The sequence below is a fragment of the Misgurnus anguillicaudatus genome, chromosome 23 (assembly GCF_027580225.2).
Source record: "Misgurnus anguillicaudatus chromosome 23, ASM2758022v2, whole genome shotgun sequence".
NCBI classification, from domain to species: Eukaryota; Metazoa; Chordata; class Actinopteri; order Cypriniformes; family Cobitidae; genus Misgurnus; species Misgurnus anguillicaudatus.
The window spans coordinates 37,038,179-37,063,170 of record NC_073359.2 but is presented as its reverse complement, the minus strand read 5'-3'; the positions used below and the strand labels follow the sequence as shown (position 1 = coordinate 37,063,170).

The 24,992-nt window shown below is 37.5% G+C and overlaps 1 protein-coding gene across 1 annotated transcript; it reads right to left on the bottom strand.

Moving 5' to 3' along the window:
• Nucleotides 1–809: 809 nt before the first annotated feature.
• LOC141359256 (26S proteasome non-ATPase regulatory subunit 9-like) lies at nucleotides 810–22,170 on the bottom strand. Its single transcript, XM_073861400.1, has 6 exons — nucleotides 21,866–22,170; nucleotides 17,492–17,591; nucleotides 9,046–9,239; nucleotides 1,457–1,558; nucleotides 1,217–1,305; nucleotides 810–1,007 (listed from the first exon to the last, which is right to left on the bottom strand). The coding sequence occupies exons 1-6, from the start codon at nucleotides 21,980–21,982 to the stop codon at nucleotides 980–982; spliced, it is 630 nt and encodes a 209-aa protein (XP_073717501.1). The 5' UTR covers nucleotides 21,983–22,170; the 3' UTR covers nucleotides 810–979.
• Between the last annotated feature and the right edge of the window lie 2,822 nt (nucleotides 22,171–24,992).

Below are 24,992 nucleotides of genomic sequence, written 5' to 3'. Positions count from 1 at the left end.
TTAAACAAGTTTACAGTATATTTGTTTTTAATAGTAATTTACCTTAAAATCAGCTGTTTTAAACTGTGAAATTTACAGCTGGGAATAAAGCTTACCGTAATGTCCTTTACATTGTCACCGTATTTTTCACAGTGAAGTTCTGGCAACCACAGCTGCCAGTATTTCACCGTAAATTTTACAGATTTTTTTTACAGTGTAACGGTATGCGTAAACACATCACGAACTATTATAAAAGATGTCGTAGACTATTATATACTGTAATCTCATTTTTGTAATAATATATAGTAGCAGAATTAATCAGCATATTTTTATCAGCATAATACTGTATGTTGTTTTTGAATAATTATTGTATTTATTGTTCACTGTCAGTTTCTAAGAAAGGTGTGGATGGATGTGTGGATACAGTTAATAGATGCACGGGCGCCACATACACATTCAGTTCTTGTGCGTGTATTATAGTTAAAACAATTGTTTTGTAAAGATTTACTGCGTTTTGTATCATCTATTATGGCAACCCCTAACTGCACAAATTATGCCGGTCGTCCTGGATTTCATAATAAGCATTAAAATGCCAGTCAAAACAGTAGACTCGTATCCCTCGCAATAGGACTACTATTAGCGGTAGTGGCTCACCGGAAGTTTTACCCATCTGAGCTCAAGATGGCGTCGCCCGCATTTGGGTCAGGAATAGTGTGGATATGTTGAATCAAAATCAAAACCAAAACAGTTGTATAACAGTAATAAAAAGTTGTATGTATTAATTTTGTAACTTGTATGACCGTACCCCAATTAAGAACATACACAGCAACTTTCCCAAGGTATTGTTTTTTTATTGTAACTGTTTAGTTTTAGTCACTTTTGTTTCACCATATATCATGTATTTATAATTAAATTTATTTAAATGTGAAGTGAAGAAGAGAAGTCCAACTTTGCAGTTTAGGATACACTTTTAGCCCGATAAATCTTGTACTCTCACTGATCATTTGCGGACAGGTACTAGGTTGCACCTGTTGACAGAAGAATACAAATTTAATATGGTTAATTTATTATTTTTCCATACACAACTGATACATTATCAGCTTACCAAATTTTGTTTAAGCTTTGCATGTATTTTAAATGTTGATATTACCCCTTGGTAACATCAAAGTATGAATCTTCAGGCTATTTAAGCTAAAGATGTTACTTGTTGCTTTAGATATATAGCTGTAAACATTACCCTAGTAATCCTCTACCAGACCACTGTTGAGGAGTCAAATCAAGATGTATTTCTTGTCCATTTCGAATCACTCCAACACGTAGGCTTTTCTATATGAAGGAAAGACAGAATAATCCAGTAAGATAAACTGAAACTAAACCTTGTGGTATTTATTAAAGAAAAAATGTAAGATGTGAGAATTAAGAAACACATGTGACTAAGTTTAATTTATTTTTAACTGCATGAAGAGCTGCAACACACCCCTTCACTGTGTTGAACAACAGAAGCAATGTCATGAAGATTCCTGAAGTTTTGTGTATTTATAGACCCAAACTCGAGAACCTCATCGCCAACTTGCAAACCCTAAACAGAAGAATTAAAACTGTAAAAAGAAAAAGTGTTTTGGTTGCTAAATATAAGATGCCCATACTTTGCAATAAGGATGGATTCAGGAAGTATTTGAAGAGTTTCGTTGCAAAACGAGATAAATCCATTTTTTAACATTTTTGTCAAAACATGTTTATTATTATGTTATCATGTTATTATTTTGTTTTATGGTTCTACTTAGCTGTATTTTTTAAGTTATGAAGGTTTAAATCAAAACAAATCAACTGCAGTTGAATTGAAATTAATAGGAATGCACAACCAAAAAACGAGATTTCTGAACAATTATAAAAACGGTGGTTATCTCGTTTTGCAACGAAACTCTTCATTTACACCCGCTTCACTTTTTTAAATTTTGTAATGCTGCAGTCAAATCAATCTTCTAAATTGAATTGTGTTCATTAATCTACAGTACACTCAGGACCCCTAAATAACACGTGATTATATATTACTTAATGCAAGTAAATAATATAAGTACCTAACGATCGCTTAAACAGTAAGCACATTACCCCGATTGCATTAAGTATGGACATCATCCACCATGTTCACATTAACATGACCTATGATGTAATAAAAAGCATAACAACTTTTGCGCTTGTATGAGGGACAGGTGCATAAACACCTGATTGCATCAGTAACTCGACAACCCTACTTTTGTGCAGACTTTGTCAGCGTGGAATGTGTGGAAAAGGAGACCTTGAAGATCTCGGCTTTGGATAAGACTGTTGGTTTTATACTCAATATTCAAAAATACATGATCTCTTACCAGAAAATAGGATAGAATACCCCAGAAGCGCATTGCCACCCTAACAGTTATACACACAATAATGCCAAATGATGCTGACTTAAACTTGATTATTTTATTGTTTTTTTTGTTACTGGCAAAAATATTATAAAACAGGCAAACTGAAATTTAATATGCATTGTCAGATGACAGCTATGCTTAATAAATACAAAATTGGACAAATGCAGGTAATGTGAATACATTTCCTGTGAAATACATTTTTAGTCAAGCAATAATTAATCCAAGCATAAATGAAATGAAACACATAGGAACAATAGGAAAAACATCATAATAAATGAAGACATATAGAACTCTATACCATATGAAAACAAGCATTATTCAAATTTATTTTTCTAACAAACTTATCACATATTTACTGACATATCAACACAGGTCTGGCAATTCTGCAGCTTTATTTTGATGAAGCAGCTGAGCACTTTGTGGGATTTCATGGGTCTGTGCATGATTCCAGGGTGCTGAGGAACAGCTTGTGTATGTTCGCAGCATATTTCACCTGCAAGCAAATGCATTCTCTGGGATGGTGGCTGTCCATGTCTTTTCCATTGCATAGTACCCCACGGGTCGGGTCACCTCAGCTAAATTTGGGGGCTTTTCCACTGGGTACAGTACGTAGTACCCACTACTTTTTTTAGAACCACCTCGGTTGGGGTCCCAAGTGAGGAGAGCTGATACTAAAACGTGACGTGAAAACACTGTAGATCACTGATCGGTCTAAGACAGTGGTTCCCAAACTTTTTCAGCGTGTGGCCTCCCCTTGTGTACGGTGCATTCCTTCGCGGCCCCCCAAAGAAAATTTGTGACAAAAACTGTTCTAAAACTCAACATTAATAATTTAATAATTAATAATTTATTTAATAAAACAAAACATTAAATTATACAAAAAAGTAGTGCTTTTCGTTAGTAGCCTTATTTTTTTTAGGTTTAATTACACAGAATTCATGATAAATTAATGTATTTCATAAAATGTCATAAAACTGGGCGCCCCAGTTTGAAAACCACTGGTCTAAGAGAATCATCACCACCAGCGTCATCACTAAATGCAAGATTAGCTTTCCTTCACGCTTGCGCTGTCTCAAGCAAACCTGTTGTCATCTGTGCTTTGCTGTAAGTTCCCAAACTCCCTTTAAGCTGTAAAAAAACAAATCTGAGAATCAGGAAAACCATACCAGTGTTTTTCTTGCAGTTTGTGGCGGCACGTCTGTGATGCGCATGTCCGCGTGTACGCACAGCATTTTTGCAACATAAATGTGGCTCAGTGGAGCGTGTCGACTAAAGGGTGTTTGCAGAGAAGTCATGTGAGACAGAGTTAGTAATAAACGAAATGTGCAAACATCCATTTGTGGTGGTCAATTTTGATTTGGTGGACTGACAAATAAATTAATTTTTGAGAAACACTGCATTCCAACGATGCTCGATCCCACTTTTTGTATGACGTCACACCAGTAGGCAGTGCAAATATAACTACACGCCTATAATCTCTCCCACTCTGAACCCAATGGAAAAGCTAACCAAGGCAAAAGTAGTGTGAGCTGACACACGACCTGACCCGTGGGGTACTTTGCAATGGAAAAGCACCATTATGCTGCGTTTACACCAGCCGCAGTAGAGGCGTCAAGCGTGAGTGATTTCAACGTTAAGTCAATGTGAAGACGCGCTGACTCCCGTCTGGAGGTCTCTGCTTGCTGCTGTGGTGGCAGCCCCGCCCGGACTCACTCACTTAACATGAGGGAACCCCTGATATTGTTGGTGAGCAGTCACCCGGAGCTATACGACACAAGATCTTATTTCTATAGAGACAGGAAGAAAAAGGACCTTGCTTGGAAGAGTGTCAGTGAGGACATTGGGCAACCTGGTAAGTTGTAAATACAAATTTCAATTTTGAGTCATGTAATGTTTATTGACCCGCGCCGTTTATTTTCCCTCTATAGTTAGGTGACCGAATACAAACCGGTAACTCTCTCGATAAATGCACAATCAACATCAGCCATCTTGCAAACAGACAACCGCATAGCACTTGCCCCTCCAACAAGAAGCGGATTTTGCCTCTGAAGCGCGTCAAATGCTTGCTTTTTCCGGGCATCTACTTCGCTCTAGAAGCGCTAATGCATTCAAACTGTTCAAGCGGCAACCTAGGTGCAGTAGACGCGATTTTGACGCATCAAACACAATTGGTGTAAACGCAGCATTGGTGTACCCACCATTTGCCTCATCACCCCATACACTCATCACCCCACAATCTTGTTCTTCTTAATGGGGACATGGTTGATCCTGAGGATAAAAAAGACCATGATTAAGACCATGCACATAAATCAAGAATCAGAAAAGAGCTCACAAAATTCAACATCTACCTATTTGCAACAGGAAAAACCAACAACAATCAAAAATGCATAATTATATGGTGTCATGGCTTTGCAAACACAAAATGTTGTTTTAATGAAAGTCAATGGAGCAAAAACAGCCACGAACAGTTAATGAGGGGGAAAAAAATCTGATGCTGCACAAAAACTAACAATGCATCAAAGCCAATGTTTTTACTGATCTTTGACATGACCAAGACTGTGATAAAATGTAAGAAAAAAATCCAGACTACTTTAATATTGAAATATTGTTTTTCCCCAAATCAGTGACATCATTTATAAAGTTGGCAATTCAAGTTTAAAATCCTGGAATTTTTATAAACATTTAGTGGTGGTTTCCCAGACAGAGATTTGCTTCAACCAAGACTAGGCCTTAGTTTAATTATGAAATATAACCAGTGTTGGGAGTAACGCATTACAAAATATAATATATTACAGTAATATATTAGTTTTTGCTGTAACGCAGTAATATAACGCATTACTAATAAAATTTTGGTAATATTTTACTCGTTACAGTCTTAGTAACGAGCACGTTACAACAATGCATTTCAAAATTAGACCGTGTTATTTTTGTTTTTTTATTTTTGACCAATGCGCGCGACCAGCATCCACACATGAAAAAGCTGCGTGTAAAATAGGTATATGGCTGCGTCCCAAACCGCATACCTCTACACTATATAGTGGTCGAAAAGCACTACTTCTCGTACTCTTTGCCTACTATATAGTATGGAAGTAGGCGGTTTGGGACGCAGCGTATGTCTGTTTCCACGTGCTGTATGCAACATGTTCATTTTTACTTTAACTTTGTATTTGAAATGTGATTTGGACGCGGTGCGCGTCAAATATAGACATGTTTCTTAAAGAGCCGAATCTGGGAAGTCCGCGGCTTTATAAGCATTGACTAAAGTGGTCGCAATCAGGTCCGGTAGCCCGCTCACGCATAATTTTGCGAATAAGAGCATTAAGTAAAAGCAACAGAAAGTTTCTTTCTATCGGTCTTCCATGCTGCTTGAACCTCAGAAGTAAAGAGACTTTTACAAATGTTGCCAGTAAAATCCATATCACACCAGCAATGACAAGGTAAGCTTTGCTATGATAACAGTCCATATACATAATAATAGATTGCTAGGCTATTCCTATGCTATCTACAGTTTTATTACAAACAGCAACCTAAACTACAACATAACATTAGTGAAGACTTAAACGTGGTTATCTAAATAGAACATTTAAACATCACTGTTTAAAGTTTTTACCAGCCTTTGTATGGGAGCCTATAATAATTGTTAGGCAAAAAGCAGTGTTCCTCTGTTTGTCTGTGTTTTATATGTTAGTCTACATGTAATCCTTATATTGTACTGAAATGAGCTGTATTCCATGTTATTAGGCTATAGGTTGCATTATAGTGGGCTCTAGCTCTATTGTGTTTGGTATGTGTACCATAATTTACCAGACTTTTACTAGATCATTTGTCTATGTTTATGATTCTGACAGTGACTGTTATTGTATTTTGCCATAAGTCTTCACTGTGCCTATTCAAAGCTCGAGGGCCAACACATAACTTCTAGATTTATAAGCATCAATAAACTACATTTTAACATTTTATAATGCCTGGTCATACTTCTGTTTTTTTGATGAAAGTAACTCAAAAGTAACGCAAAAGTAGTGTAACTCATTACAGTTCAGAGACAGTAATATTGTAATGTAACTAATTACTTTCAAATGACAGTAATTGTAATATATAATGTATTACACTTTGGAAGTAACTTTCCCAACACTGAATATAACTAGTTTTAACAAACATGCCTTTAACATAACATGTGTGCTTTTTGAGGCAAAACAAAGGGCACTGATGTATTTTAAGATATGTTAGTTTTTGTCAGCTTGGACAGCTCTTACATTTATTTTAGTCTAGAACTAGTCTAATCCCTGTACGGGAAACCACCCCCTAGTAGTTTTGATTAGGGCTGAGATGGATTAACAGATTTATGCAAAAATATTGATCTGATAAATTTTTACAGCAGTTTAGTGATTCAGTGGATGTTTTCATCCGGAACACCACGAAAGGGTAGTGAATTTGCACACAGGGTGTATGGTTAAGTTTTTGAAAAATTTCAAAGCATTTTCCCAATATGTGTCAATGGAGCTCTATGGAGCTTAATCTTAGCTTGAATTGTTTTTACAGCAAAGTCAAATATACTATAATATCCGACATTACACAATAAACAACTTAACTTTAACAATTGTGATTTTAGTTTGTAATACTCACATTTGAAAATGTCACCCATGGTCGATACTGGTGATTAATTTCCCGTTGCGTCCTGGGAAGGCAGGAATAGAAAAGTATCCATCGATCCATCGATGATGGGCGAATGCAGTTGGGCATCCGGGTATTTCTCGCCTACTCTTTTTATGAATACTAAGGATTCAGACATCCTATTCTCACGTACAGTTTTCTCCTACTATATAGTAGGTAAGTTGGAAAAATGAAATGCATCATTAGTATACGTACATCGGAATCTCATGAGACATAGTCCCAAATCCCAATAATTCTCACCTACACTTTTGTGAATACTAAGGTTTCGAACATACTATTTGTACGCTTACTGCTTTTTGCATACAATATAGTAGGGAAGTATGTGGTTTCGGACGCAGCTGTTCACTTAGGTTTTGGACACCACTACAAATTGTAGTGCAATAGCTAAGGTAATTAAACATTACACTGAGCTAAAGTTACTGTGTAAAATTAATGTCTACAAATGTTAGCTAGAGCTCTTAAATGTTTGCTATAACCACATCAATGCATGTTGATGAAACCATCTACACAGTGGAAATCAAAAAGTAGAAAACAATTGATCAAACTTGTTTTTCTGTAATGCTAATCTTCATTACTTAAAATTTTTTAAAAAATATTCGACGCAGGTATACCAATGTTCTAGCGTGTTTTACAAAATAACTTTTATAGCACAAAAGAAAATTAAAACTGGTTCTTTTTAAGGTTACACCACGTATCGTGTATGAAACAGCAGGTATTACTTTAGAAAACCTTCAGTTTAGTTTGGTTTGTTTTAAATGTCATGGCTGGTCACTACTCACACCACACACAAATGTCTAAAAATGAGAGTACCAACTGCCCCAAAACAGGTAATGTTAATCCGGTATTAGAAGAAATTTAAGGATGCATGATTTAAAAGCATGCCTGTGTTTTATGACTTCAAACTGTAACGTTACTAGGTACTGTGATACTTTACAAATCTAAAACTTTTTTTCTGAATGACTGTTTTCATTACAAATATATTTCTAAATAAAAGTTCTTGATGATTTTATGAATGATTTTGCCATTATTTGGCAATACAGAGAGCACAATGTATAATCCTTTTGCCCTGGATTTCCACCGACTGCGGAACGGCTGCGGATCTGCTGCGGAACGGCGGCGGAGTCAATCGGTTTCCATTCAAGTCAATGTGTGTATTTTCACTGACGGCGTTACGAATCCGTCACAGCTCCGGCCATCCGCAGCCCTTCGGAAAAAAATACGCAGAGCTTCTATTTTTGACGGATGCCGGACAGCTCCGCAGGGCGGAGCCAAGACTCTCGCGTGATCATACCTGAATTTGTGAGCTCTCGTTATGTGATCTGGGCTGGTCCAGCAAAACGTCATAATTTAACGTCATAATGGGCGGAGACAGAACTAGATGTCGCGCAATCATCACATGAGTTTGCAAGACCTCTTGGGTCCTCGTCACTTCAGCACCCAGCCCCTCTGCAACAAATACGGAACTGGTGGGTATTGGCGGACGGCGGAATGCGGAGCTGTAATGCAGGGGAGCCGATCTGCAGGGCTCCGCAGTTGGTGGAAATCCGGGGTTAAGGTTCTATACAATGGAAGTTAACACTGTAGTAAATTACTGCGCTTTAGCTGAATTTTTTTCATGTGTTTATTTCATGTAGTATTAAAATAAATGGTTGTGATTTATATCACACTTAATTTTTTTAAAATACATTAAAGCTAATCAGCAGATCACGTGTTGCCTTAACAACGAATTTCATATTTTCAAAACAAAAACATGGGAGGGTTTTTGCATATATTTCGTTTCGGTTAGATTGAATGACAACCTCAAGTACTTGCGTACTTGGTATTGAGAAACGGCCAAATTCAGATTCTGAAATTGGATTTCATTCTTTAAAAAAACAAACAGACAGATACATCATTGAATAAAACCAGAAATGTGTTAAGAAAACTTTCATGTTAACTTTAAAAGCTTATGTGAGTATGGAAGTAAAAATGTTTGGGAGTATAAACCTACCGCCTGAAAAGCAGGTGAGCCGCGAGTTACAGTGTCTACCAGGGCAAATGGGGATGGCATAGACACTACCGGCTCAGTGCTTTCCGTCTGTGTCTTTGCATTGTCCTTTTCGGGTCTGACCCTCACTTTGGCATGGAGTGCATGAAGGGCCTTTTCTATCTCCATCATGACAGCTTTATGATCATTCTGCAAACCTTAAAAATTGTAATTCATATCTAATTAAAATTCAGATGATTACATTTAAGCATTTAAGGCTCAAGTATACTTCATTTTTTACACCTACGTGAGTGTACCTGCACAGTCGAATGCACAGCCTTAAACAATGCTTCATATACAGTGAGGAAAATAAGTATTTGAACACCCTGCTATTTTGCAAGTTCTCCCACTTAGAAATCATGGAGGGGTCTGAAATTGTCATCGTATGTGCATGTCCACTGGGAGAGACATAATTTAAAGATAAAATCCAGAAATCACAATGTATGCTTTTTTAACTATTTATTTGTATGATACTTCTGCAAATAAGTATTTGAACACCTGAGAAAGTCAATGTTAATATTCGGTACAGTAGCCTTTGTTTGCAATTACAGAGGTCAAACGTTTCCTGTAGTTTTTCCACCAGGTTTGCACACACTGCAGGAGATATTTAAGCCCACCCCTCCACACAGATCTTCTCTAGATCAGTCAGGTTTCTGGCCTGTCGCTGAGAAACACAGAGTTTGAGCTCCCTCCAAAGATTCTCTGTTGGGTTTAGGTCTGGAAACTGGCTAGGCCACGCCAGAACCTTGATATGCTTCTTACAGAGCCACTCCTTGGTTATCCTGGCTGTGTGCTTCGGGTCATTGTCATGTTGGACCCATCTTCAATGCTCTAACTGAGGAAAGGAGGTTGTTCCCCAAAATCTCGCAATACATGGCCCTGGTCATCCTCTCCTTAATACAGTGCAGTCGCCCTGTCCCATGTGCAGAAAAACACACCCAAAGCATGATGCTACCACCCCCATGCTTCACAGTAAGGATGGGACTCATCATTCTTCTTCCTCCAAACATGTTTAGTGGAATTATGACCAAAAAGTTTTATTTTGGTCTCATCTGACCACAATGTCTTTCTCCCATGATTCCTCTGGATCATCCAAATGGTCATTGGCAAACTTCAGACGGGCCTGGACATGTGCTGGTTTAAGCAGGGGAACCTTCCGTCGTATGCATGATTTCAAACCATGATGTCTTAGTGTATTACCAACAGTAACCTTGTAAACGGTGGTCCCAGCTCTTTTCAGGTCATTGATCAGCTCCTCCCGTGTAGTTCTGGGCTGTTTTCTCGCCTTTCTTAGGATCATTGAGACCCCACGAGGTGAGATCTTGCATGGAGCCCTAGTCCGAGGGAGATTGACAGTCATGTTTAGCTTCTTCCATTTTCTAATGATCACTCCAACAGTGGGGCTGAATCCGAAATCGCATACTTACTGAGTAGATACTGAATTTCACTGATTACCTACTTAACAAGCGCTAAGACAGTATGTACATTTGCGTTAGTATGGACAGCATCCGCCATGTTGACGTTATCATGTGACCCATAACGTAATAGACTTGTTCGAGTTCACGCACGGAACCACAAGAAACGACATTACCATACCGCGAGAGCGACTCAAAATCAGACTTCTCTGTATGATTTCTGGAATCGCTCTCACGGTACTTTGATGTCAGTCACCTGTTGGTTTTTGCAGCGGTGCATGAACTCGAACAAATCTAATAACAGGCATGAAAACGTATGCGTTTGGATAAGGGACAGGTGCACTAACACCTGATTGCATCAGTAACTTGACAACTTTTTTTTTTTTTTTTAACTTGACAACTCTACTACGGTCTCTGTTAGTGTTACAGATATTATATTACACATTATTTTGTAGTGGACAAAAATAAGTAAAACAAGCAGACTGTAATTTAATATGTATTGTCAGATGACAAGTGATTATACACTTTAGTGAAGCAATGATGCTCTTTTATTTACTTAAAACAACAGGAAACATGAATAAAAAATGAATGAATAAAACCATCAAATCAATGAAAATGTATAGAAGTGAATACCATGGGAAACAAAACTTTATTCAAATGTATTTCTTTTAAGAAACTACCATCTCAACACAGCTGTGACAATTCTACAGCTTTATTTTCATGAATCAGCTGAGCACTTTGTGGTATATCCTGGGTCTGTGCGTGAAGTCAGGGTGCTAGAACAGCCTGTGACGATTCGTAACATAACCGTCTTGGGGGGGTGCTAATGCTCATGGATTGACGCGAAAGTGTAATTTTAACATAAAATCATGAATGTGATTCCAAGTGTGTTTTAAACAATAATAACTTTGAGCAATTTAACAGAAAGCAATGAAATATTAAAAAAAAAACTGTTGACAGAAGACTGCGCTGTCACTCTCTGCCCCACATAAATTAATCTTCTATCAATTAATAATCTTCAGAGAAACAGATTTGTGCCATGGGCTTTTTATGTCTGTAATCGTGTCTATATCTGTCATTATACGGACGAGAACAGCACGAAAACAATGTGGATTAAAAAGCGTCTTGGAGAGGTTTTGCTCATAAATGCATGTAAAATAAAGTAAATTGAACTTGAGATTGTTATACTGTTATTAAACTGCACCGTATGCACTGCAGACGCGCTGCTCAGTGTTCAGGCTTGCGATGTGAAACCGGCGTCTAAAGACCGGAGCCGGGAGAAGCACGTGTGGAGAAGAGTGTGGAGAGGAGCGCACGCATTTTAGACATGCACACTAATGGAATAATGGGTTTAATTATGCTTTAACTTTATTTCCTCAACAAAAAAAATAACCATTAGAAAAAGTTATGTACAAGTTATTTAGGTTATTTAGAAAATAACCATCCTGCTATGGGAACGTTATTTTATTGTACTTAGTGATGCACGATATATCGGCCGCCGATATAACATCGGCCGATATGGTCATTTTTTTTTACAGGCCGATGTGAACATTCCTGTGTATTTGACGTGTGTGTATGATGTGAGTGTGGGGGCGAGGATGTTTGTTTTTGCACGAGCGCATAAGTTACACGTGTGTGCTGAAGCAGGTTTTGTCGTCTGCCTGGTCGTTCTTCAAAGTGTCTTAAGAAGATCCTCGCTATGCTGTATGCCTGGGGTGTCCAATACGTCGACCAGACGATCGCAAAGGCAATGCCGGTAGTTCGCACATAAGTTAACTGTGTATCCTCATGCTGCTCCATGCCTTCACGAGCTTCGAAAAACTGAGCGCCAAATTAGCAAGTAATTGTGAAACACGTAAGTCTTTTTGCGTTGCTGTGCCTTTCTTCTCAAATATGTTTTTATAAATCTTATGCCTGCCCGCTGCAGCTAAGTCGTGTAAACTTACGAAATTTACCAGGATGCAATCGCATTCTTGCCTTCATGCACAAGCTGATGCACGCGCCCAGTGTATGTGTGTGTCTGTGTGCGCGTCGGGCGAACGAGGTAGAGAGAGAGGAAGCGTTGTGCTGATTTATATGCTTCTGATACTATTGTAATTTTCTTTCTATTTTGTTTCACTAAACCGTATCTCCACTATTTTAAACAGTACTCAACATACTCCAGGATTTGTTTTAAACTCCTCAAAAAAATAGAGTAAGGGTGACGGCCCTAAATCCAATGTAGATATATATGCAGTATAGTCCACGCATTTAAAGTGTTTATTAGCATGTAGAACTTGTCGGATTTATCATTTTAAAAGTAGATCACCACACAAAAAGTCTGGACACCCCTGTCTTAAAGTAATGTAAAACACGCAAGTCTTTTTGGAGTTGCTGTGCCTTTCTTCTCAAATGTGTTTTTTTATAAATCTTATGCCTGCCCACTGCAGCTCAGTCATGTAAACTTCCGAAATTTACCAGGATGCAATCGGATCGCATTCTTGCAGGCACTGATCCACGGCACGCGCCCTGTGTGTGTGTGTGCGCGCGTCGGGCGAACGAGGTAGAGAGAGAGGAAGCGTTGTGCTGATTTATATGCTTCTGATACTATTGTAATTTTCTTTCTAGTTTGTTTCACTAAACTGTATCTCCGCTATTTTAAACAGTACTCGACATGTACTCCAGGATTTTTTTTAAACTCCTCAAAAAAATAGAGTAATGGTGACAGCCCTAAATCCAATGTAGAGATATATGCAGTATAGTCCACGCATTTAAAGTGTTTTTAGCATGTAGATCTTGTCGGCTTTATCATTTTAAAAGTAGATCACCACACAAAAAGTCTGGACACCCCTGTCTTAAAGTAATGTAAAAAACACGCAAAGTCTTTTTGGAGTTGCTGTGCCTTTCTTCTCAAATGTGTTTTTTTTATAAATCTTATGCCTGCCCACTGCAGCTCAGTCGTGTAAACTTCCGAAATTTACCAGGATGCAATCGGATCGCATTCTTGCAGGCACTGATCCACGGCACGTGCCCTGTGTGTGTGTGTGTGTGCGCGTCGGACGAACGAGGTAGAGAGAGAGGAAGCGTTGTGCTGATTTATATGCTTCTGATACTATTGTAATTTTCTTTCTAGTATGTTTCACTAAACTGTATCTCCGCTATTTTAAACAGTACTCGACATGTACTCCAGGATTTTTTTTAAACTCCTCAAAAAAATAGAGTAATGGTGACAGCCCTAAATCCAATGTAGAGATATATGCAGTATAGTCCACACATTTAAAGTGTTTTTAGCATGTAGATCTTGTCGGCTTTATCATTTTAAAAGTATATCACCACACAAAAAAGTCTGGACACCCCTGCTTGTGAGAGAGAGGGCCGGGTGATGCGAGGGGGAGTTTGAGCCAAATTGTTCAACACTAGAGCCCGACCGATTTATCGTTTTGCCGATTTTATCGGCCGATATGAGCATGTCGCAGATATATCTGTATCGGCGTATAAGCCGCAGATATGAAGCCGATATGAACGTTCCTTACAGAACACATTAAATGCTTTTGAAAGATGTAAGTACTTATTTGTCCAGCAGAGTGCGCCCTATTGGTTGCTAATGGCGACTCAGGTCACTCACTGTAGTGACATCAGCCAATCCCCCGCCCCCTTCACTTCAGTCAGTCTCTCAGTTCAGGTGGCGGCCGGGGCAGTCACGCGGTTTCTTCAAAACATTTTACACCTGGTATTAAGACGCGCTTTGGTCGATTGGATTATAAGTGGACGAGAGAGACACATTCCTGTTTACATTTGGTCGTTTTAATCAGTCTTTTTTGTCCACTTGCGAGTTGTTTCAAACGCAAGCGGAAGAAATGACGCGAGGCGGAGAAAGGACGCGCTTAAACTGACGCGCAGTTTGTGGGAGTACAGCTGCTTGTGCTGTTACATGCTCATTTCAAAGCAATTGATTAAATAAGCTCGCGCAACTTTACACCCTCGCTAAATAAAAGAGGCGGAGAGCAGACGCTTTAGTTTGATAAAAGTTTAAAGTCCCGGCAGAACACTGTGGGTTCGTGTTATAAAAACGTTGTGCAGTACATTAAACATAACCCTACATCAGTATGTTGTCAGTAATTCAAGCATTGTCGTCTTAAAGGTAAGTTTTTCATTAATTTGTGAAGTCCATAACTTACTCTAAAGCTAATAAACAATGACTTTATAAGTTTCCATTTTTTTAAATAAGCCCAATATAACATTATTCTCGTTAAAACTGACAATGGTTTAAGTTATATGTATTTTGTTTTGTTTGTGATTTAAAGTTATTTATAATAAGTCAAATTTACTGTTTTGTGCACTTATATCAGAATCATTTTGGATAATAAAGTTTATTGTTAACTTGGAAAACACACCTGCCTATATTACATATCTTTGTCACGTCATTTTAAGTGTTTGATCACCACATTTGTGGTGTGATCATAGAGTGATCATTGCAAAAAGTATTTATATATAGTATATTCTGTTAATGTATATAGTGTATTCTATGTACAGTACTGTAGTAGTATAATATACTGTAGTATATGTGTACTGTACTATAATATGCACATAATGAATATCGGCCGATATATCGTTATCGGTCTTTTTTTACTCTCTAATATCTGTATCGGCATCAGCCCCAAAAAATGCATATCGGTCGGGCTCTATTCAACACAACCAATTTGATCACCCACTTAAAAAATAAGCATCCCAAAGCTTACAAAGAATATGGGAAATCAGCTAATTGATGACATTTTGCACATGGGTAAAGGTGCCCAATCAGTCATTTCTGGAAATAAATTACAAAAGTTAAAAAAAGTGTTTTGGAAAGAAGCTCTTTATTTGATTATGATAAAAATGTGTTTTCTATACAGAGATATAGGCATCGGCAAATATCGGCATCGGCCATAACAGATAAGATTCATATCGGTTTTCGGCCAAAATTTTCACATCGGTGCATCACTAATCTTACTTAAAGCCAAAATAGTCCCACACAACTGATGAACTGTTCCTCTTTGGTTTGTACGTTTTTGCAGTATCCGGTTTTGTCGAGTCAGTGTGTAATCGCAGTCCTTGCCCAGATCGTGATTTTACTGCAAATGCAATTAATCGTTCAGTCCTAATCTAAAATCAATTGTTAATCATTATAAAATATTCTTTATCATCATGAAAATACATCAAAATATTTGAAAAAACAGCTATATAAATATGCTTATAGCCATTTCCTGGCTGCGTTTGTAAATGGTACTTCTGCAATGGTAAACTTGCATATGACGTGCTTTTTTAATATGAAGTCGAATTATCTTAGCTTCAGCGGATATACTGACAGGCTCCGTGATTTGGTTTGTTCCAGTTTGCAGACATTTTCCATTGTGAATGTTGATCTGCATCCTGTGTCAAAGAGTTGGACAATAACTTCTCATTGCGATTACATACCATTACGTCCTCACTACGACACACCCCTTACTTTATTGTGTTTACATATGTCACGTTCTGTCAATAGGTAAGCATCTAAAATACATTTTGCCTTTAATAATATTTAACCACCTCACAGATTTTTTGCAATATGTCAATAAAAAACAAATAATCCATGCATTGACAAGACGTCCTACAGGGTTGTAATAAAATATATATTTTTTTAATATATCTTTTATGGTATTTATATGGCACTTATTAGGGCGCACTCACATTATCCAAACCAAACCAAACCATGCCCCAGCGCGATTGTCACCCCTCCCTACTCCCCCAGGTGCACGCACTCACACTGTACTTTTTATCGATTTGAGTCCGGGCGCACTTTCGTCATTAAGATGCGATTGTTTTGAAAAAAGCAGGAAGTAAAGCTCTCACTGAACACTGGAAACCACCGTAATGATAGGTCTGTGTTTTGTATTCGGAGTCGTTTGGTGCGCAATTACAGGCAGCCCACACACATGTCATCATATTGCTTAGTTGATATGTCACGTGCGCAGCACGGACAATAACGTAACCCCCCTGCGCGCATCAAAAGGTTTTTGCGGAGGCAGATGAAGGTGAGTGGTCGCGCAACTGACGTCTTCACCTTTTGAATCGCGCTCAGGCGCGATTGCGCACACACCACAGCCTTCCGCGCCTGAGCCCAAGTGAACCCCGCTCCGGCCCACCTCTGCAACCCGGCCGCGGCGCGATTAGAGTGATCACACTAGTCAAACAAACCAGGCTTTGGGGGTCAAACGCGCCAGAGCGCGGTTTGGTTTGGATGGTGTGAGTGCGCCCTTAAAGTGAATTTTAAAGAAAAGCATGATACCATCATGGTTTATCTAAAAAAAAAAAGTAATAATTTTTTATATTGGCCGCTCGGACCAGTGGTTCAAGTTTTACTTGCCCTGTAAAAAATTTCACTTGCCTCACAAAATAAAAGTCAGCTCCACATATTAAAAATAATAATTCAAACGTCAAATACAATTGTATATACATTTGATTCATCGTTTGTTAAGATGATTGGCAATTTTAAATGTCTAAAACTCTTATTCTGAAATTTCACAATACTATCACCAGGTTCAAAAGTTCCAGGTATATTAGGATTTACTGTGCACAGAAATAGAGAACATATATCAAAGGATTCAAGGTTTTGTTTACGGTAGTTGCTTGTTTCAACGAAATGTCTCCCGACTTGTCTGCTTTATCTGAAAACTGATGGCAAACTGTGCAAAACATTGCATTGTTTCTTTCATCATGTTTTACCTAACTGGGGGTCTATTTCCAAGATGTTAAATAATTACGTTTTCGTTTGGCCTCATAATTAGGGGGTGCTTGCGCAGCTGCAATCCTAACATCTCTTTGATCTACTAGCTGACATAACACGCAACAGTATCCACAACATCAATAAGGTAGGAGATACCTCATGACATTTATGTTGAGCCCTGAACAGTAGTGCCATGGTAGTTTTTTTAGAAACCCATCCCACTATTACTGTGGCATTTTAATAGCATTTAATAACACATGAAAATTTTACTTACAAGAGATATTGTGCCTTGATGTCAGGACCACGTTCAAATCAACATCTGCCCGGGGGAAGCCCTCGACATCAACCAAGGGAGTATGCATGTCTACACCAGCCTGTAATACATTTGTTTATTGACAAAGTAAATGTACAAACATTTTTAATACAAAAAAAAGAATGTTTCCCACTTTTCCCTGAACAAACACTGGTGGTGGTCGCAATTAGCAGTCACATTTATTCATTGGAATGTGAATGATGCTTCGACTGTACTCAACTCATTGAAACATGGGCTCGCAATACAGTGCACACACAAACACAAAATATTTACTTTGGGTAACCGGAGGGCTATTTCATAAAACTCGCTTGGAAAAGTGAGGATTAAAGTTATAAACTCGACTTGAATTAACCTAACAAACGAGGCGAGGCTAAAGCGGTTTCAAAAAAGGCAAATGAAGCTTACGCAATCCAACTAATTCGATCCAGATTTCCCTAGTCAAGATAATTGCACGTGCACGCTATTCTTAAGCAGCCCTAGAGGTCGAGCATGGATCAAATCGATCAAAGTTAAAGAGAAAGCAAAAATTTTTGATAAAAATGTATGAAAAATGTACTACTGACTGAAAATTATAATACTGCTGCAATAAACAAACCCATAAAATAGCTGGAAAGTCCTTATGGATTAAACCTGTTCATGCAGAAACTAAATTAAAATATATTGTCTTATTTTAAAGCGATCACATGAAGGTATGAAACACCGTCAGAAATGATGGCCTTGTGGTTAGTGCTCTCAGCAGCGCATGCGGCGATCCGGGTTCGATCCTTTGCTTCTACTTTCTCTGCAATTTTTATATACTGTACTTTTTAAAAATAACACAAATCTTAACTTTTAAAAGACAATTTGTAGGTAACTAAGTAATCTATATAATACATATTTAGCAGATGAATAATTCTAATACATTTAACTTTAAATGTAACTTAAATTTAAAGTTTTTTTATTTGGGGAATTGGGGGTACATTTCAAAAGCAGCAACTTAAGTGGACAAAAAAGTAACAGGTGAAAATAAAACATAAATATATTGTTCATAAGAACTGTAGTTGATTTAAACATAAATATATGCTAGAAGTGTCTAATCTCATAATGTTAGCTGCCAAAGATGTTAACTGGCAATGAGGAGAGCACTGACATCTATCAGCAACACAGTTTTACTCCTGCAGATGAACTGTTCTTCAAAGAACAAAATGGGGTCACTGAGAGCATTATGGGTCGAAAACAAATGCATTTCTGAATTTACAGTAATGAAATGATTGTGTAAAATGATATATGTTACACATATTCTTGACCAGTCATTATTACTTGACATGTTACTCAAAACATTTTTGATGGCAAATTATGTGTGCGGTATAGCCATCATGTTAAACCCTGGGAGGATGAGAGATTTTAAACCACTGGTTTATTATCACACTGTTAAAAAATTAGCTGTAGTTATGCAGCTGTTTGCCAGTAACTTATGTAGATTTAAAGGTTTATTATTTACTGGCAACAGTTTGTTCAAAGTTAAATCAAAGGAATGTATTACTTGGTCACAACTTGTCACAACCCCCTGTGCTGACAGTGATCAAAGACTATTGTCACAGCTGTTTATCCAATACAGTGGGGGTTAAAGATGGTCTTCTGATTGGTCAGTTTGAATGTATTATGTTGGGTTTGGTCAAGTACAGTGGGGGTTAAAGGTGATCTTCTGATTGGTCAATTTGAATGTATCAAGTTAGGCTTAGTCACATGGTCAAGAGAAAGAGGATAAAGGTCAAGGTTTTTATGAGCTCTGGGCCTTTGCATTTTGGCTTTTGCCTTTGGCTTTTCCCCTTTCCTTTCTTTCTTCACCTAAGTTCTGGGGTTTGGGCCATTAGGCCTAGATTTCAGTTCTCACGTGTGAATCTCTTTCTTCTAAACTTTCTTTCTCTGTTCTTTATCTTATCAGGTAATATCTCACATACATGGAAACAGTCAATTGTTTGTATTATTTACCATTTCATGCATTTATAGTGTAACCATTTCAACTGTAATTTTAAGTCAGTACTATAATTAAACCTTTTAATTTACAAATCTGTTGTTTAGTTTTGATTTAGTGTTAATACTTAAACGCTCCATATTGCAATACAATATATTCCTACTTTAGCAACGCTCCCAGACATATTGTGTCCGAAAACCGGGGAACCATTGCAGTTTTATTCTCCTTCCGAAACCTGAGATCCCTTACAACAGCATAAAACTATAAAATAACAGCCTCATGCAAAGCATCCTCATCAACCTTTTTCTGTTGTTTCCTTCATATTTTGGTTCCCAGAATGCTTTGCATGAGGCTGTTATTTGATGGTTTTATTCTGTAAATAAAAAGACTTATTAATGTTAATGTTTAATGTTCATTTAACTTTGAACAAACTGTTGCCAGTAAATAACATGCATATAAATCTACAGTAAGTTACTGGCAAACAGCTGACAGTAAGTTCTACAGAATTTTTTAACAGTGTAGTGTTAGGTGTTGATAGATAAACAGAGTTTTATGAATGGTTACAGGGTGAGGATCAGTTGAAGAAAAACCTGAGGTATAAGCACATTAGTAAGTCTACAGTAAAAGCCTTGTGAGGTGAACAATTATTGTCTGCAGGACACTAACAATCTTCTCTGTAATAAAAAAAAAAGAATTTTAACTCATTACAACAAAATGCCAAGAGCATACCATCACATAATTATATTGTATTCTTTCAGACATGCAGACCCATAAATATTTTTTTACAAATGTAACAACTATAGAAAGATACAAATACTGTAGAACAGTGGTTCCCAAACTTTTTCACCGTGCGGCCCCCCTTGTGTAGGGTGCATCCCTTCGCGGCCCCCCAAAGAAAATTTGTGACAAAAAACTGTTCTAAAACTCAAAAAAGTAGTGCTTTTGACTAGTAGCCTTATTTTTTTAGGATTAATTTCACAGAATTCATGATAAATTAATGTATTTCATTAAATGTCATAAAACTGGGGCCCCCCTGGCACCATCTCGCGGCCCCAAGTTTGAAAACCACTGGTGTAGAAGATCTTGAAAATAATGTGCATTTTTATGCACACCAAGCATAAAAAATTCAATGACTGTACTTGACTTTTGTGTGTTGTATATTTAAATTAATTCTCCTTTCTGTATGACAGACAATCTGAATTAAAAAAAATATATATATATATATATCTATCTATATATATATATATATATATATATATATATATATATATATATATATATATATATATATATATATATATATATATATATATATATATTTCATCATCGCAATATGGATTTAGATACTATCTTAAATTTAGACACATTTTACTGCTGTGGCTATTATCCTTATATTGGTGTAGAAGATTATCATTTATATTCAACATTTGATAGGCCTATAACACACCATATTATGAAACACATGTCTATATTTTATTAATTATTATTGTAACAAAATGTACAAATTTTATATATAAGTTGATTTTCTTTATTTGTTAGATTAATAGTGGTTAATAAAGTCACATAAAATGTCAAAGAGTCAGCTGTAATATAATTGCATTTACATTTCAGTGTTAGTGGAAGTCTGCCTTGTCAGCCTGACAGTTAGCCTGCTCCGGACCAGGCTAGTTTCCAAGCATAAGTTTCCATAGTAACCGGGGTTGAACTAGTTCAAGTTTGTTTTATGAAACGAAATCCACCGGCAATAAGCCAGACTTAACAAAACAAGCCTGGCTTATTCTGTAATCTAGTTTTATGAAATAGCCCTCTGTTACAAAATTATATAATGGAAACATTTACTTACTGCATCATATTTGAGATGAATAAATGTGTTCATATTTGTACATTCTATTTTTAATTGAAGAGGGGTTTACATATGCGTGTGCGTTCAAACATGTGGTTATTATTATACAAACTTGGAGAGAATCAGCTTAGGTTTTTGTTAAAGTTTATGCATCAGATTAGTCATCTAATTGCTGAAATAGTTAAATAAATATGCAAGCAAATCATGCCAATTATTTGTATTACATAACGTGTCTTGCATGTGTAAGTTATATGTATTTTCAACTTAACGTACATTACTGTCAATCGCAACGCACCTTTGGAATCAAACCTCTCTGTACTCGGTTTTAACTCGGACTAGAGTGAGTTGGTCGCGACTACACTTCTTTTGTAATCTATTCGTACAAACTATATTAAAATTAAGTTAAATCAAGTAACCAATCGCAGTCTGTTAACGTTAGCATTACAACGCGTCATGTGAACGACTTACATTCCCAGCTTCTAATTTTCCCAGCGAAGCACCGATTAATGCCACAGTATAGTAACTTAGTCAAACTTACGTCATGTAGCATGTCATAATATGCCTTGATTTGTTCCTCAATTTCATCTTTTCTTTTCATTAGCAGGCGAATGTCATCTTCTGTTACACTTGGCCCAACAACGTTTTCCTCTGTCATTTTGATGGCAAGTATCGCCAAACACCGTACTTGTGAAAGCAACCACCGAAATGTTAGGAATTACAATTGTGAGTTATTTACGTACCTAAGAAATTATTAGAAACCAAATAATCTAAACGAAAGTGTTTGTATACGAACAGCGGGTCTTATTCTGCCATTTGTGGCGGTTGACAAACCAACTTAAATGGTTCATTCCCGCCACCTGCTGGATTGGAGTATGAAGCTCAAGGTAGCATCTGCCTGCACAACTGGAGGCTGCAGTTTCAGGACCGCAGTTCTAGGACCCTAGTTTTTTTGTGACAACGCTACCTAGCGGATTAGAGGACCAGCAAAGATGGATGACAGCCAGAGTGTGAGTATCAAATGTAAATAAATTTTTATTTTACCATTAAATACAATCATGATGCATTTCATTGGAAAATTAACAAAAGTGATTGTGATTTGCTAAATAGCAAATCTTGAATGCATAGCCATCATACATAAGGCAAGGCAAGTTTATTTGTATAGCAAATTTCATACACAGAGGTCATTCAAAGTGAGTTACATAGAATAATACTGTACATTATTGTTACCACATTTGTTTAACTAAACTGTTGCATGAAAGCTTGTGTTGACAGCACAAGAAAACTGTATTACATTGGTTGTGAAAACTTGTTAGTTACTCTTTTTTTTGTTTTTTTGTTAAAGTAATCTGTCACATGCTCACGGTCAGCCTTTTTAACATTACCACACACTACATGTTATGAATACGTCTCTTCATTTAGATATGGTTTAATAATGTTGATTGAGACATGTGACTTTTATAGTCAGAGATAACAGTAGGCCATCAAAATAATTGACTGTTAAAATACCATGTATTAGATTGGGTCATGTACTGATTGGGACATGATGTTCTTTATGTACAACAGTGCAGTGGAGGAATTTAATCATAGAGACAGAGCGCCGTTATGCAAATTTGAAAACCACGCCCACCGGGGGGGAAATCAATCCAATCCTCCTTGTCATTTCTGGCTTATAACAAAAAACTGAATAATGCCTAAAAGCTGCTGTGTGACAATATGTACAGCTAACAAGCCAAAGAACCCAGAAATAAGCCTCTATAAGCCGTCGAGCCGCAAAACCCAGCCCTTAAGGAGAACAAAGTGGATCGCCGACCACGCTTCCCCCCAGTGGACGCAGTTCCACCAACAGAAGCACCATGAAAAGTTGCCTGTATCCATTTTTGTGTCTTTAAACGCTCGTTTTTTGGGGTCGACAGCTTATAAAAACTTATTTACAGATTAAACTTAAAAACAGAATAATACCTAAAAGCTGCTGTGTGACAAGGTGTACATCCAACACGCCAAAAAAATAAAGAAATAATTTTTTATAAGCTGTCGACTTCAAAAAACGAGCGTTTAGACACAGAAATGGAAACAGGCAACTTTTCATAGTACTCATATTAGTAAAACTGCGTCCAATAGGGGGAAACGTAATCGGCGATCCACTTTATTCTCCTTAAAGACTGGGTTTTACGGCTCGACAGCTTATAAAAACTTATTTTTGGGTTCTTTGGCTTGTTAGCTGTACATATTGTCCCAAAGCAGCTTTTAGGCATTGTTCAGTTTTTTGTTGTAGGCCAGAGGTGACAAGGAGGCGGCCTTTTGCAGTACAGGGTCAATGGAGACTGTTGGATTGCTTTCCCCCCCGGTGGGCGTGGTTTTCAGGTTGTGACGCGCTGCGCTCTGTCTCTATAGACAAATGCTGCGTCCAAAACAGCCTACTACTTACTATATAGTACGCGAAAAGCAGTAGGCGAGGCGAGTAGTATGTCCGAATACATAGTATTCGAAAAACAGTATGCGAAAAGTACCCGGATGACCTACTACTTCCGGCTAGATTTTGCAGTGTGCATACGATGGACGCTTCACTATCCCATGATGCCGCGGGAGAGGAGTTATCCAACGAAGAAGACGAGGCATGCGGTTGTTTTCGCGCTGAAATGACATGACGTGATGACGACGTATATCACGTGATGTAGCAACATGGCGGATGTAGTACGTCCGAAACTCATTCATACTACCAGGATTCATACTATACAGTACCTACTGTTTTAACGCTAAGTAAGTAGGTACTTCATCTAATTCAGTACCTACTATACAGTATGCGGTTTCGGACGCAGCCAAACAATTGAGAAAAGAGGGGAGAGCCTCCAGTTGGTAGGTAGGGCTGCTGCATACATCACAATCATGGCCGGACTTACCATTGGGCTTGAGCCCAGAGGTTCCGGCCAATAGGCGCCTCCATGCTTGCTTGCGTTCGTTTGATTTGTTCAGTCGTTTTCATTTTGTAATTTACAGCCTATTGGTTGGTGCGGAATTGTTTGGTGCTGCATTTAATTCGTTAATATATATATGTCAGTCATCTTGGTGCTGAATATGACGCGCTGATTTAACTGCTTTTGAAACCCATAGATGCTAGTATAATAGCGAATACGCAAAATGGGAGTCATGAATGAGCTTTACAGATAACGAGAAAGAGCAACGCGAAAATGAAGCACTCAGTATGAAAAAGATTACTAGAGTAGGCTTTGGTCTTGTAACTCTGTTTTTTCTTGTTTATTTGTAATCTAACATGATACGGCGGTATACACAGTATACGAATGGTCAAGGATTTCCGTATACCCATTTAAAACTTAATAGTGTGTGACAAACCTTTGACACTTTCATTCATAAATTGACATCTGAATCAGGGACGTGCACAGACATTTTGAGGGGCCCAAGTGAAATAAAGGGCACTTCTCATAATTATGTTTTTTTTTTTTTAACAAAAAAGTATATATATTAACGCAATTCTGACTTCCTTTTAAAAAAAATTATTAAAAAAGTTAATTAATTTTAGCTTCCTCAAACTCACGCAATTGTTTCATTTTCAAAAGATGTCTACAAAATAATCAGTTCACACAGAAACCATGGTAGAGCAGCAATGGAAACCATTACACAATGTGCATGTTTTAAAAACATTAAATTAC